The sequence below is a fragment of the Frieseomelitta varia genome, unplaced genomic scaffold (genome assembly GCF_011392965.1).
Source record: "Frieseomelitta varia isolate USP_RPSP 00005682 unplaced genomic scaffold, Fvar_1.2 scaffold_693, whole genome shotgun sequence".
NCBI classification, from domain to species: domain Eukaryota; kingdom Metazoa; phylum Arthropoda; class Insecta; order Hymenoptera; family Apidae; genus Frieseomelitta; species Frieseomelitta varia.
In genome coordinates, this window is record NW_025110471.1 from 91487 (window position 1) to 106322 (window position 14836).

The 14836-nt window shown below is 27.9% G+C and overlaps 4 protein-coding genes across 4 annotated transcripts; 2 read left to right on the plus strand and 2 right to left on the minus strand.

Moving 5' to 3' along the window:
- Nucleotides 1-20: 20 nt before the first annotated feature.
- LOC122535276 (protein ARV1) lies at nt 21-913 on the minus strand (the record flags this gene model as incomplete). Its single annotated transcript, XM_043666675.1, has 2 exons — nt 21-157; nt 382-913. Coding segments are annotated over 2 exons (648 nt in total), but the record flags the coding sequence as incomplete, so codon positions are not given.
- Nucleotides 819-4518, minus strand: LOC122535271 (jerky protein homolog-like). The gene is made up of 3 exons (XM_043666668.1): nt 4394-4518; nt 1985-3136; nt 819-1907 (listed from the first exon to the last, which is right to left on the minus strand). The coding sequence occupies exons 2-3, from the start codon at nt 2987-2989 to the stop codon at nt 1452-1454; spliced, it is 1461 nt and encodes a 486-aa protein (XP_043522603.1). The 5' UTR covers nt 2990-3136; nt 4394-4518; the 3' UTR covers nt 819-1451.
- Nucleotides 4519-5071: 553 nt separating this feature from the next.
- LOC122535273 (1,5-anhydro-D-fructose reductase) lies at nt 5072-8115 on the plus strand. The gene is made up of 4 exons (XM_043666671.1): nt 5072-5228; nt 6916-7083; nt 7199-7555; nt 7628-8115. Exons 1-4 carry the CDS (start codon nt 5151-5153, stop codon nt 8000-8002), a joined length of 978 nt encoding a protein of 325 aa, XP_043522606.1. The 5' UTR covers nt 5072-5150; the 3' UTR covers nt 8003-8115.
- Nucleotides 8116-8228: 113 nt separating this feature from the next.
- LOC122535268 (contactin) lies at nt 8229-14489 on the plus strand. The gene is made up of 8 exons (XM_043666661.1): nt 8229-8723; nt 9159-9992; nt 10085-10463; nt 10553-10655; nt 10775-11247; nt 11329-11607; nt 11842-12291; nt 12367-14489. The coding sequence occupies exons 2-8, from the start codon at nt 9183-9185 to the stop codon at nt 13551-13553; spliced, it is 3681 nt and encodes a 1226-aa protein (XP_043522596.1). The 5' UTR covers nt 8229-8723; nt 9159-9182; the 3' UTR covers nt 13554-14489.
- The last annotated feature ends 347 nt before the right edge of the window (nt 14490-14836 follow it).

Genomic DNA, 14836 nt, shown 5'->3' on the forward strand with positions numbered 1-14836 from the left:
TGAATAGGATTATAAAATCAAATTCGATTGAAAATAAATGATTAAACTAATTTTAAAATTTCAAATATTGTGAAGGAAAAATTAGATGCATAGTTGTAAACAAGTATGCCTATTCCCAAAATTATTAAGGACTCCAATTTTTTGTTATTAGTCGCCACTGAAATTACATAACATAGATAAATTAATAATAATTATAAATAATTTACTTTAATCACATATACAATAATAAATCATAGTTATATATGTAGAAGTGCCACAATTTCATAATTTAGTTAAAACAACTTATTCATTGATACGATATCAAATGAATAATATATGGATGTTTTCGATTATTAGTTTTATTATTATTAAAAAGATTCGTTATATATACAAATTTCTTACCTGAATAGGCTGCGAGTAAACAAAGAAGAGTATATCCCAATATAAGCAAGTAATGGGGTGTCAAAAAAATATGTCCCCAAGTAATTTCCAATAATCCTAATAATTTTCCAGATCCACCGATGATTAAAGCTTTCATTAACTGTATTACACTACATTTGTTTGGATTATTCGGATAAAGATGCCATTTCACTTTAGTACAGAAAATTATGGTAAAGGCGAAAGTCGCAAGAGCAAAAGCAGTATTGAATAATATTAAATAGAGATTACATTCTCCATTAACATTAGATTGAAATATCTTCCAATATTGAATATATTGATTGCTATTGTTACATAGAAAGAAATTTCGGAAAGATTCAATAAGCCACAAGATTATTACTAATTTCCAACAAGACGTTATATCACAGTTATAAAGTAAATGTCTGTATGCTTGTCTTTTAAGCAATATTAAGTCAACTAAAATTATTGCTGGATCGTACTCAATGTATTTATCTGCCAAGAGATCACACGTTTCCTGAAATGAATAAAAATCGATTAGATATTATTAATCAAAGGAGGATTCATTTCTTTTGTGGTAAAAGATATTTTACAGTATAAAGTTCCAAAAACTTGACTTTTGAAATGTAAATAAAATATATTTAATTTTGTATAAGAATCAGCTCATATCCATATTTAGATATTTACATACGTAAATAGAAGTAAAAATAAAAAAAATTTTTATATAATTTTATTATAAACGTTTTATTACAAAGGTAATAACAAAATACAAAAAAAGAAAGATAGAAGTGCAACGAATATTACAGAAGGAATAAGCGATAATTTATATCGTTTGTTATTTTAAATAACGTATAATGGCATATTATATTACAATATAATACATATATTTGATATTGTATAAATATTAAATATTTAATTATCGTAATAAAAGAATATAGAAATTTGGAAGCTCTGAATAAGGGTATGTAACAATAGCTGTATAGAAATAATCTTGACAATATGGCGTATATTATATATGATTTAAATGATACAGTACTTCTGTAAAAATAACGGTTACATCTATAACAGAAACAATATTATCTTTCTTCAGTTTTATTAAAACAATCTATTATTCTTTTTGCGTCGGCCTCAATTTCTGGCTCGATTTTACTCAATGTTTTTAAATTATACAGTAGATGATCTATTTCTTCGCCCCCTATGAGAGGGGGAGATGGTGATTTATTTTCTCCTTCAATTGCTGTTTCTTCGAGAATTATTTCAACTTGTTCGCATCTGGAAATCCATTCTGTTATTTCTTCGGCAGACATTACATTGAACGATTGTTCCGCATTCTTTTCATCAGAGTCTATAGGATTCTCTATTTTAAGATCATTAAGTTCAATCTGGCGGTTAAGAATTTTCGCCCATGAGTTACGTATGGTTTGCAATGTAACATCATTCCATGCTTCACTAATGAAGTTGATGCAATCTTTAATATCGTAATCAGCATAAAATTGTGTAAGACCGTCATCATATTGCAGTACTTGAAGTACCTGTGGAAAGAAACGTATATAGTATGCACATAGAAAAATTGAATTGTTTTAAGCGAAATATTAAACGTAAAATATACCTGATGAAACAGTTTATGCCGAAATAGTTTTTTACATTCGGCAATTACACCTCGATCCATAGGTTGAATCATCGAAGAAGTATTCGGTGGTAAAAACATTAACACAAAATGCCCATCGTCCAGTTCGTCTTTTTCAAGTTTATGGGCCTTGAAATTATCAACGAGCAATATTACTTTTCCTTCACGTTGTTCCTGTAACTGGCGTTCTTTTACACATTGTTTAAAATGATTATTGTACCATTCTCGAAATATATCTTCGTTAATCCAAGCATTAGGGTGACTTTTATATACCACCGATAGTGTATCCTTGCAATGTTTCAATGCTCGAGGATTAGCAAATTTATTTACAAAGAGTAACGGCAATTTATGTGTACCGCTGGTATTTGCGCAAAATGCGACAGTCACTATGTCTGTCTTTCCGTTTTCTCCTTTAATAATCAAACATTTCTCTTCGTGGGCTAAAGTCTTCCACGGAAGTGCCCTCCAAAGTAAACTAGTCTCGTCCATATTATATACATCCTCTTCGTTTATATTTTCCTTTACTAACGTTTGCAAAAATTCACGTATAAAATTATTCGCGGCGATTTCGTTTGGATCCGTCGTTTTCTTATCAATATCATACTTCTTCTTCCAGTTCCAAAGCCAGCCCCGGCTTCCTTTAAAATTCGACGTGCCAGCAAACTCTGTCTCCATCTCTTTGGCTTTTTTAATTAAGATATTATCTGTTAAACAGTCTCCTAATAACTTCCTTTGCAGAAACCAATTGTACAATTTGGTCTCCATATCTGTGTATGTTGATTTCCGTTGCCTCTTCATCTCCCGGTGCTTTGGATTTGCCGCGAAGTTGCGAATCTCTTTTGAATTCTGCCGGTATCGTCGTATAGTCCTTTTACTTAGCCCGTATTCACAGGCGATGCCACTCACTGTCATGCCATCTTCTAATTTTGATAAAATTTCTAACCGATCTGCTATGCTTATGTTAGCACCAGAAGAAGATGACATCATGTACTTTGAATAAGTTGTCTTTAATTAAACTGATCAAAAGTTCGACAAGTTCTATTCTTGTTATCACTTGAGCATCAATATGTTCGTCTGCATCAAAGCACAATCGTTTCGGTTCTTTTCTTCACTTCCTATCCACTCCGTCTAAATCTGTTACATAGTTGGTTCAAACGATATGTATACGATAGTGCCGCATTAGCTGATTGGGACTTTGCCGTGTTAGCTGACGGTCGCTATCCCCACCAATTCTTGGAACTTTGTAGAGGGGCACCTACATGTTTATTTTAACTTCGTGTCAGGTATATACATATTGGTATATATATATAAATACTCAATAAAATACTCAAAGGAAAAAAAAAGAATACTCCGATTCTCCTAGAAGAATTTTACGTCCCTTGACCTTGATAGCTGACTAGAGATTGTCCCAAGCTACGGTCAGCTAACGCTGCACTCTAATGGATCATAAATTAAAATTACGTAGCCAAGACCATAAAAGTGTCCTTCAACTTTGTACCTCAAGTTGTATTGTTATATATTAAGAACTATATAGAATTAAGAAAAACTGTGCTTATCATTCAATGCTTTCAATTCAGACTGGATCGTCGCCTTAAAATTTATACTTATATTATTATATATATATATATATAAGTCGACTAATAAGTTTTACAATTCTAAATCATGACAGAATTCTGTTCGAGATAAAACTGTACTTCGATAAAGTTTAAACAAAGATAAGAAGAAAATCTAAAAAATCCAACATAAAAAGAAAATATCTGATATTCAAAGGGAAAAGTTTTTCTGAAGAGCAAAATCAAACAAACGAGATAAGAGATTGAATGAGATAAGAAAATAAGAGATGTCTTGTTTGCTTAAAATCATCAGTGCAAGTAAGCTAAAAGAAAAAATAGGTTGCAAATAGAAGCTCACTAATTTGTTGAGCATGAAATATAAAAAAAAAAGAAACGAGATATGGAATATATAATAGCATCGTGCTTGTTTCATTTCTATACAAATATGTACAAATATGTCCATAATACAAACAGATCACAAGATAGATCATACGATTTCACTTGGTCTAATTAATATGCTATCCTGAAAAGTCATTTAATCATTATGTATCGCTAACTTCTATTATTAGAGATTTTTAAAAATTTTTTAAATTTAAATTTTGGGTATTTAGATATTTCGTACCATTCTAGGTATTCTGCGTTTAAAATAGTTAAACGTGCAATAATGTAAATTTTTTTTAAATAATTGAAAGTTTAGATTAAATTTTATTTAGATAAAGTTTGAAGTTGGAACGTTATTCTGTAAAATTATACATAAAATTTTCGTAGTTAGTTTGAGACATAAAACTAATTTTATATTTCTGCAAAGAAAAAAAAATTTATATAATATATAACATACACATTTTAAAAGTTTGAGAACGCTCGGACAGTATCTCCTGTAAAGTTCTTCCACTTTAGCTCCACAATTTACACATCGATACATTATCTTGTACGTTTGTTACGTTCTTTTCGTCTTTTTCATATCTGCAACTAAGAAAGTATTATTTAAAAGTACTAAAATTAGTGTAACCATTTCTGTAATAAACTTTAAATTTAGGTAATTTTAACTTTATTGCAGTCTTCCGAAATTCGACTTACTTACATTTCTTGAAAAATATTTTAAGTTAAACGAAATATGAAAAAATTTTTATTAGTATTCGTGAGATTCTTCAATTAAATTTTATATTAAACATCTTTTTAAAATATGAATTAGCAAACTTTCTGTTTGCTAAACTAAATGTAAAATTGAAATATAAAAATTCAAGAATTGCAGCAAGATTAAACCAAAAAAAAAGTCGAATTTAACTATTTTCTGAATTATTTAAGAATATATCAATAAACAATTATTCTTTACTTTACATTTTTTCATAATTTCTTTAAAAATCTTATAAATGAAAGATAAATGTCAAACATTTTACATAAATATTTATTAGTAAAATAATTTTTATGATTAAACGATAAATGATTATTATTACCTTGAAAATAATGCTAGATTGCCTGGATTAAAAACTGTAAAAATCCTGCACAAATACTTAAAGAGAAAGTGCTGCTGGTTTTAAAAGGCTGGAGTCGGTATTCCAGTTATTCAGTTATCTTAAGAAGTTCTTAGTGTATACATGAGCGCAATGGAAAATAATTCTATTCTTCTTCCAAACGGACAATTAATGCCAATAATTGGTTTTGGCACATGGCAGGTAAAATTATTTAATATATGCAGGAATTACAAAATTTTTGTAAAAAAAGTATTTTTAACATAACACTATCATTAAATATTTAGACGCAAAAATATTAAGATGACATTCGTATAATTAGCTACAATTCATTTTTAAATGTTACGCGTGTTCTATTTCTAACGTAAATGCTTTCTTTTGAGTTTGCATATTTAATTTAATTTAATTTAATTTCTAAATACTTTCTTTGGAGTTTGTATATTTAATTTCATTTAATTTCATAATATAAAACTGTAAATTCATTTTATTATTGTTAAACATTACAAGAACAGGGATTCAATATTTTAACAATTTTGTTCTTATTTTTTTCGTTATAAATAATTTTAAAATAGCAAAAATTTATATGTATTAGGAATTAAAATATATTTTAGATAAATAAATAGATAAAAAATCTTAATTATCATAGATTTATAAATCAATTTGCTTAGATTGAAAGGTTATTCTTTTTTTAACAACATAATGAAAGCATGAAGAATTAATATATGCATCTATTTTGACTACAACCTGTTGCTAATGGTTTTGAAGCAACATTAAAAATATATACATAAAAAAGATTTCTTTCAATTTTTTTAATTTATATGTATAAATGTCATAACAAATACAAGAGTTAAACAAAAATATTAATAATTAATATTTTATCATACATATGAAAATAAAATATACATCCAAGTAATTAAATAATTTGATATATTGATATGAACAGATTTACTTTAAACCTAAAATCAATATTATTTTATTTGTATCTACATATTTTCAACTAAAATTATTACAATTACATCAATTTATATGTAATTAACAATTTCTAACCTCACAGTTTAAAACACAAGTATTAATAACTCATTCTTTTAATTTTAAAAATTAAATATTTTTACAACAATAGCAAAAAAGAGCTATTAACATTGTTATTAATATTATTATTAATTTTTCTAAGTAAATGATATATGAAAATACTATGTCTTACCTAGTAATAGGTTATTTTTTGTAAACAATTATAATCTTGATTCACTCATCTTTTAAAATGAAGGAAAGATCAATTTTTAAATAAAATTTGAATAAAATATAATAACAAAACTTTTTTTGCAGGGACTGTTTAGTTTAATCGTAGATCTATCACGGAAATGAAACACAATAGACATATGCGCATATATGACACAATTCTATCAAACACCATTTTTATCACAATATTAAAATACGTCTAAAATTATTAATTTAATATTTCATTTAATTATTATTATATTATACACTATATGATTGTGTACGAAAATATAAAAATATAATAAGATTTACTTATACTTAATGAGATTTACTTATTACTATAAATCGACAAAATAAAAATGTTTTAAATGATCTTATATACTTCCTTATATACAGTGTATGCAAGCGATTGTTGAAAGATTTAATACGTAAGATGTAATACGTAATATAATGATATAATGCTTCTTAAAATAACACAAGGAAAAAGTAAAATGATTATAATTCATATCTCTATGCATTTATAAGTATTTCTTAATGATCAGGATATAGTTAGTTCTATTAATAGTTAGTTTTATTAATAGTTCTACAATAGCAAATATACGATGTATATACTTCTGTCATTTTTGTCAATTATTCTAAGAAAAATAATTGTTAATTATTTTAAATAACATTTAAGGCAAAAGAAGAGGAATTACAGAAAGCATTGGACATTGCATTAGAGGCAGGATATAGACATATTGATACAGCACCAGTATATGAAAATGAAAAGATAATTGGTCAGGTTCTCAAAAAATGGTTTGATTCTGGAAAAATTAAGCGATCTGATATTTTCATTGTTACAAAGGTAATATTGATCATATTAAATTTATTAGAATCATAACGTAAAAATAATGTTAACAAAAATAATAGAAATTAATCATTAATAAACAAAGGATTGTTAAAAATTGTCATATTTGTAGCTTCCTCCTTCCGGAAACAGACCGGAAGATGTTGAAAAATGGATAACAAGATCTTTAAAAGATTTACAGTTAAAATACGTAGATCTTTATTTGATTCACACTCCTTTCGCATTTGAAAAAGTAAGCGACGGAGATCTTCATCCTGTGGATGAAAATGGAGAAATTAAACTTGATCTCAGTACAGATCACGTGAAAATTTGGGCTGAAATGGAGAAACAAGTCAACTGTGGACGAGCCAAAGCAATCGGATTATCAAATTTTAATGTTCGCCAAATTACGCGAATTTTAAATAATTCGAAGATAAAAGTATCGATGTTGCAAGTTGAATTACATGTTTACTTACAACAGAAGCATTTGGTAAGACACCTTTTTCTTTGAATATTTTTTATTATAAAATTGTTTAGTATAAAATAAAATGATATTTTACAGGTAGAATTCTGTAAAAAGCAAAACATTCCTATAACAGCATATTCTCCACTTGGTACACGCGGTCTTGTGAAATTACTAAAAAAATTGGAAGAAATCCCAGATATGTTACAAAACGATGTTGTATTAGAAGTAGCAAAAAGTTACAAGAAATCACCTGCACAAATTTTGTTACGATTTATTGTACAAAATGGAATCGCAGTTATCCCTAAAAGTACGAACTCTCAAAGAATTAAGGAAAATATACAACTATTCAGTTGGGAACTTAAATCGGAGGATATGGAAAAATTATCAAATCTCGATCTTCACGAAGTTGGCAGAATTTGTGACTTTACCATGTTCAAGGGCATAAAACGTCATCCCGAATATCCTTTCTAAACTTTAAATTTTGTGTACACGATGTAATACTATTATATACATATATACATATGAATATATGCTCATGCAAAGGACGGTAATTTTGTCTAAATAAATATCTTATTGCTTGTCAATGTACATTTCAAATTCCTATCCTTAAATCTTATTAAAAAATAAAACAATTGTTGATAATATTAAAAACTTAAGTACGCTTATGTAAATTTTATATCTTTACTAAATTTGAAATATATATAATCAAATTAATCTTAGGTAGACAATGATTGCTGTGTTTTAATTAAACATAAATCGAGCAAAAAAAAAAAAAACAAAACACGAAATCTCATTTTCTCAAAAGTACAATTTACGTAAATAGAAAGGAACGTAACTATATAAAGGACCCCACCCTATGTGGTAACGAATCGAAGCGTGCAATGCTAAAGGTTTGTTCTTAATGAAATAGGATTGTATACAATGATATATTATTGTACAGTGTGAATTAATTACACGTGTAATAAAATACTTATTATATCGAAGTTTATAGAACAAACAGTTTTATTTTGTACAACTCGGATTTTATACTTTAGATTAAAATTTGTGGTTAATTTCCTGAAGCATAATTTTGATGTCATATCTGCTTTATGTACATTTTGTCATGTGTTGTGTCAACAATAAGGACGCTGATTTCTACGATTGTTAAATAACAATTTATGATGTTACATACGTAAATGGAAATTGATTAAAGGTAATAGACAGTTAATAGTAATATAATTTCAAAAGTCGAAGGTCTATATTATATTAAATATTACATTAAAGTTATCTGAAGATTATAGTGCCACTCCCTAGCTTATGTGGTCATATAATGTGCAGTCATGCAATTAAATTTTTTTGAATTTTACTGTTTGTTGAAGTTACTAATTATTTTTTCTTAAATCTTTTGTGTTATTCTTGTTATGTATGATTAATTAAAATTAAACATTAAACATTAAAGAAAGGTGGGAAATGATTAATAATATAGAAATTAACATAACATTTACATATTTTTCTTGATATTATTTATGATAAAAAGACTCAAATATTTGACAGTCATTTGATTAACAGAGATATATTATGTTTTATTACTTAATTTCTTGATGAAGAAGAAATGATTGGATTCATAAAAAATATATTTTTATTTCAGATTACAATCAATTATATTAAAATAATGATGTATTATGTACCAAAGATTTTAATATATATTCTCATTGTGTCAAGTAATACATTTGCACAAAACATCTTATATGGGGAACAATATCACCAATGTCCACAACATTGGATAAAATTTCAAGAATCATGTTATCGTTTTATAAAGAGTCCTATCAGAAACAGACAAGAAGCAAGAAGAAATTGTGAAGCTTATCAAAGTGATCTTGTTACAATTAATTCCTTAGAAGAACATGGATTTATATTATATCAGTTATTATGGCAAGATCCACAACATCGCAAATGGTATACTGGTATAAAATACCAAAATGGGAATTGGCTAAATGAAGCTGATAGTACTCAATTATTAAATATGGATAATGCATTTCTACCTGAACCAATTGATAATACATTTGGTGGAGATTATTTAGTGTATTCTTACCATAATAATTTACAAAGATGGGGACTGGAAAAAGTAACTGGCAAAGATAAGTTGTTATATATTTGTGAAGCACCAATTTCTAACTTACATAACTTAGTGGATGATGATCGTACTTATCAGTATGGTATTGAAATTGATAATCCCCATGAAATTCCTAGAGGACCATACTTCATTAAACAACCTACTGATAAAGTATTTGACTTGTCAAAAAGAAAAATAAACAATGATGTTACACTAAGTTGTTTAGCAGGTGGTTTTCCTGCACCAACATATGAGTGGTTCAAAGAAGATTATGAAAATGATAGACTGATTGCAACAAAAATAGATCCTTTAAATAATGTTAGATATACAGTCAGTGGTGGTACTTTAATTATTTATGAACCTGATCAGGTAAATAATATTTGTATATTAAATTTAATAATTGTATAAAACTTATGCATTAAAAGAAAATAGTTTAGATGATACTAACTAATCATTTTTAGGCAGAAGACAGAGGTTCATACCATTGCAAAGCAACAAATAAATTTGGTACAATTATATCTGAAAGTGTGGAACTGTCATTTGGATATATTTTAGAATTTAATTTAAAACGCTCAGAAGAACGTGGGGAACAAAATTGGGGTAAAGCTGTATATTGCGATCCACCACAGCATTTTCCAGGAGTCAAATATTATTGGGCACGTGATTATTTCCCCAATTTCGTAGAAGAAGATAAACGTGTTTTTGTCTCTCATGATGGAGCACTTTATTTTTCTGCATTGGAAATGATCGATCGTGGCAATTATTCTTGTAATGTTCAGAGTGTTGCTTCTGATACTGGTCGTAATGGACCATTTTTCCCCTTGAGGGTTGATCCACATTGTAATTATTTTTCTTTATTCTTCAATCTGTAATTTAATATACTTTTACAAGTTGAAATTTTATTTTTTGATGAATCTGTTTATTTTTAGCTTCTTTTCAGCAATTAAAGTTTCCCAATAACTTCCCAAAGGCATTTCCAGAAGCTCCAATTGCAGGAGAGGAAGTTAGACTAGAATGCATTGCATTTGGATAGTAAGTTAATTTTTTTTTTTTAATAAATTACAATATCTAAATTAATAAATTGTGATACTTTTGTTAACAACAATTGAGATAGCACGTAATTTTATTACATAATATATTTTTTAATACAGCCCAATTCCATCATACAATTGGACAAGAAGAGGTGCATCACTGCCACGTGGGTCATACACAACTAGTTTTAATCGCGTATTAATAATTCCAAAAGTACATGTTGATGATCAAGGAGAGTACATTTGTAGAGTACATAATGACAGATCGGCAATTGAAAATTCTGTAAGGCTAACTATTCAAGCAGCTCCGAACTTCACAATTCCATTAACAGATAAACATATGGATAATAGAGGAGAGTTAACTTGGACTTGTGAGGCATTTGGAATACCAGATGTTTCTTATAATTGGTTTAGAAATGGTGAAATACTGAACATGGAAACGCTTCCTCCAGAAGATAGAGATCGGTATTCTATACAAGATAATGTTTTAAGTATAAAATATCTGGATCCAGAACGAGACCAAGCTATGTATCAGTGTCGTGCGAGAAATCAATTAAAAACAAAATATTCATCCGCACAACTCCGAATTTTATGTAAATTATTATTTATATACTTGATATTATAATTTTCATATTTGGAAATTATTATTTTTATATATTATTTCAAAATTTTAGCATTGAAACCATCTTTTAAAAAACGACCTATGGAACCTGAAACTTACGCAGCAGAGAGAGGTAATGTCACAATATACTGCAATCCTGAAGCTGCACCTAGACCAAAATTCGTGTGGAAGAAAGATGGAAATGTGATTGGTTCTGGTGGTAGGCGTCGAATTTTAGAAACTGGTAACTTAATAATTTCTCCAGTATCAAGGGATGATGAAGGTACTTACATTTGTACTGCAACAAATCAATATGGAAGTGATGAAACGCGTGGACGGTTAATAGTATTACGTAAGATATTTATATATTTCATTCTGTACAAGATGTTCATAAAACGATAACAAATTAAATCAAATTAGACGTATTTAATTTTTAATAAAATTGAATTAAAAATTTTTATTTTAAACTTATCTTTAGAGAAATCATCTTTTTGGAGACAGGATATCATGATTTTATGATTTCACGAACATCCTACATAACTATATATTTCATTATGTTTAACACATTGATTTTATTAAATTAAAGGTGGCCCACAATTCATGGAAAAATTACCACAATACATTACTACCGCAGTGATGCAAAATCAAACACTGCGTTGTATGGGGGAAGTAGATGAAATGCTAGATGTAGCTTATATTTGGAAACATAATGGTTTACGTATTAGAGACGAAGATTTAATGAACAATCCTAGATTACATATTGACGGAGAAGAACTCAACATAATAAATGCTACATTTGCGGAAGCAGGAGAATATGAATGCATAGTTAAAAGTGCAGTAGGTGAAATTTCCAGTAAAACGACAGTTACAATAGAAGGACCGCCGGGACCACCTGGTGGTGTACAAGTTGTAAATATTGTAAAAACTTCTACAACTTTACGCTGGACCGATGGTGCTTTCAATGGCAAACCTATTACTATGTATATTGTAAGCGCAAGAACAAATTGGAATCATACATGGTTTAATATCATAGAAAGTATGTGTGATATTAATTATTTATAATCTTTAATTATATGAAATATCGTAATAAATAATATAAATATTTTTTCAGATATAACTGCTGTTGAAGTAGATAGATACAATGGTAGAAAAGAAGCTTATTTGGAAAATGTTTTAAATCCTTATACTACATATGAGTTTCGTGTATGTGCTTTTAATGACTTAGGATACAGTTTACCATCATCGCCTTCTCCACAGTATAGCACACCATCAGATAAACCAACGAAAGTTCCATCTAATATAGGTGGAGGAGGAGGAAAAATTGGAGATCTTACAATAACATGGGATCCTTTACCGCCATCTGAACAAAATGGTCCAGGAATCTACTATAAAGTTTTTTGGCGTCAAAAGCATCACGAAACCGAGTTTCAGTCATTATCTTTAAAAGACTATGGCAATGTTGGAAGAAGTGTTGTTCAGATACAACAGCAATATTATTATACAGAATATGAAGTTAAAGTTCAAGCCATTAATGCATTAGGCTTCGGACCAATTTCTAACGCAGTTACGATATTCAGTGCTGAAGATATGCCCCAAGTAGCTCCACAGCAAGTTGTTGCACACAGCTACAATAGTACTAGCTTGAAAGTTAGTTGGTCGCCAATTGAACAAACACGTGAAAAGATACGAGGCAAATTGATAGGCCATAGAATAAAATATTGGAAAGAAAGTAATAAAGAGGAAGATGCAGTTTATTATTTATCTCGAACTGCGAGACCTTGGGCTCTTGTAGTTGGTTTGCAACCAGATACTTATTACTACGTTAAAGTAATGGCTTATAATACTGCTGGAGAGGGACCTGAGAGTGAACGATATTTAGAGAGAACTTATCGTAAAGCACCGCAAAAACCACCATCTTCTGTTAACGTGTATGGAGTAAACCCTTCAACAGTTCGAGTTGTTTGGCGTTACGTGCAACCAAGTTTAGAGGAAGAACCACTAATAGGTTATAAAATACGTGTTTGGGAATTAGATCAGGATATGAGTACCGCAAATGATACCATTATACCAGGTGGTTCGAAATTAGAAGCTTACATTACAAATCTCAGTCCTGGAAAAGCATACCATTTACGTGTACTTGCATTTAGCAAAGGAGGAGATGGACGTATGTCAAGTCCAACTCATACATTCCAAATGGGTGATGCAGCTGCTTTTAGAAGCAGTGCTGGTAATAAAATTCTGGATGCTGCTTTAGGTATATTATTGTTATTATTATTGAGAATTTATGAATATATATAATACGAGTATACTTTTTATATATCACAGATCTACTAAATCATTAGTAACAAATTGGAGAGAGCGTTGTGTATGTGTGTGTGTGTGTATGTGTGCTCGCACGCGTAAATATTTTTATGAAAAAAATAGAAACAGAACAGTAAACTATTAATTTGTCGAGCAATATTTGGTGCAAACGATCATACTTTATTAATCAAATTTCTAGTGAGACCCAATCATCAATTTTAGATAATACAATAGATGATTGTCATAAATTGACAATGATATGATAATGTTGACATGAACATGAATGAATGTGAAATATATTTCAAAATCTCAATTTTTTAACTAAGACTTGTTTTTTTTAAATATTTACAATTAAATTGTAATTTGTTTAAAAGTATTAAATGAAACAAGATAAATGAATTATTTTCTCACAGTAAAGATTTTATCACTAAAAATAATTTAATATATATAGTATATAGTCTATAATACAGACATAAATTTTTTTTGAATTATTGAGATATGATGAACAAATGATTTTTTTTAATTAAGAACTTTTTTGTACAAAAGATCATATCTATCCGTCCATAAATGAATATCCAAATGATAACGTGTAAATAATAATTATCATATTAATATTTTTTAATGTTATACTCTTGTATAGACAATAACAAAAAACTTCATTAAGAAGAATCTCATAAAATGATATAAAACAATGCATACGAGAATTTTGTCAACATGTTGCGCATAAACATCTGTTACTCAATTATGTAAAAAATTTATTATTTGTATAATTGCATTTAACTTAAAACACTTAAATTATACAAAATAATAAATTTTAGTAGCTGTCATTGCATTGATGTAAGGATGTTTAATTTGTGAGTATAGAGTATATAGCTTTTTATACTAATACATTAATAATAAATAAAATCTTATATATGTTTTTTACAAGAAAAATTTGTTTTTTATCCTTTAGTCTTTCAAAAACTTATGTAGGACATTATATAATTATATAATTAAAAATTTTGAGTTAAAAGTGCATTAAATGAATTTTAATTGAAAGACGAATAATTTTTGCATATTTTTAATATATAATAAATGATTTAATATTTCTAAAGTTTATATATTCAAATAAAAAAGTTATAATTAAATTTATTTATTATTATTTTATTTATTAAATATTTATTGTTAATTTATTAAATGATTATTAATTTAAACAAATATATATAGAGTACCAAAATATTAAAGAAATTATATTTAAAATTTATTTCATTATTTAAATTTAAATTTTTAGACATCAGTTT

Coding starts and splice junctions, on each gene's coding strand:
- LOC122535271 (XM_043666668.1), bottom strand. CDS start 2,989: ATGATGTCATCTTCTTCTGGTGCTAACATAAGCATAGCAGATCGGTTA. Junction 1,908..1,984: donor GGCATAAACTGTTTCATCAG/GTATATTTTACG, acceptor TTCTTTCCACAG/GTACTTCAAGTACTGCAATA.
- LOC122535273 (XM_043666671.1), top strand. CDS start 5,151: ATGAGCGCAATGGAAAATAATTCTATTCTTCTTCCAAACGGACAATTA. Junction 7,084..7,198: donor ATATTTTCATTGTTACAAAG/GTAATATTGATC, acceptor TCATATTTGTAG/CTTCCTCCTTCCGGAAACAG. Junction 7,556..7,627: donor ACTTACAACAGAAGCATTTG/GTAAGACACCTT, acceptor GATATTTTACAG/GTAGAATTCTGTAAAAAGCA.
- LOC122535268 (XM_043666661.1), top strand. CDS start 9,183: ATGATGTATTATGTACCAAAGATTTTAATATATATTCTCATTGTGTCA. Junction 9,993..10,084: donor TTATTTATGAACCTGATCAG/GTAAATAATATT, acceptor AATCATTTTTAG/GCAGAAGACAGAGGTTCATA. Junction 10,464..10,552: donor CTTGAGGGTTGATCCACATT/GTAATTATTTTT, acceptor GTTTATTTTTAG/CTTCTTTTCAGCAATTAAAG.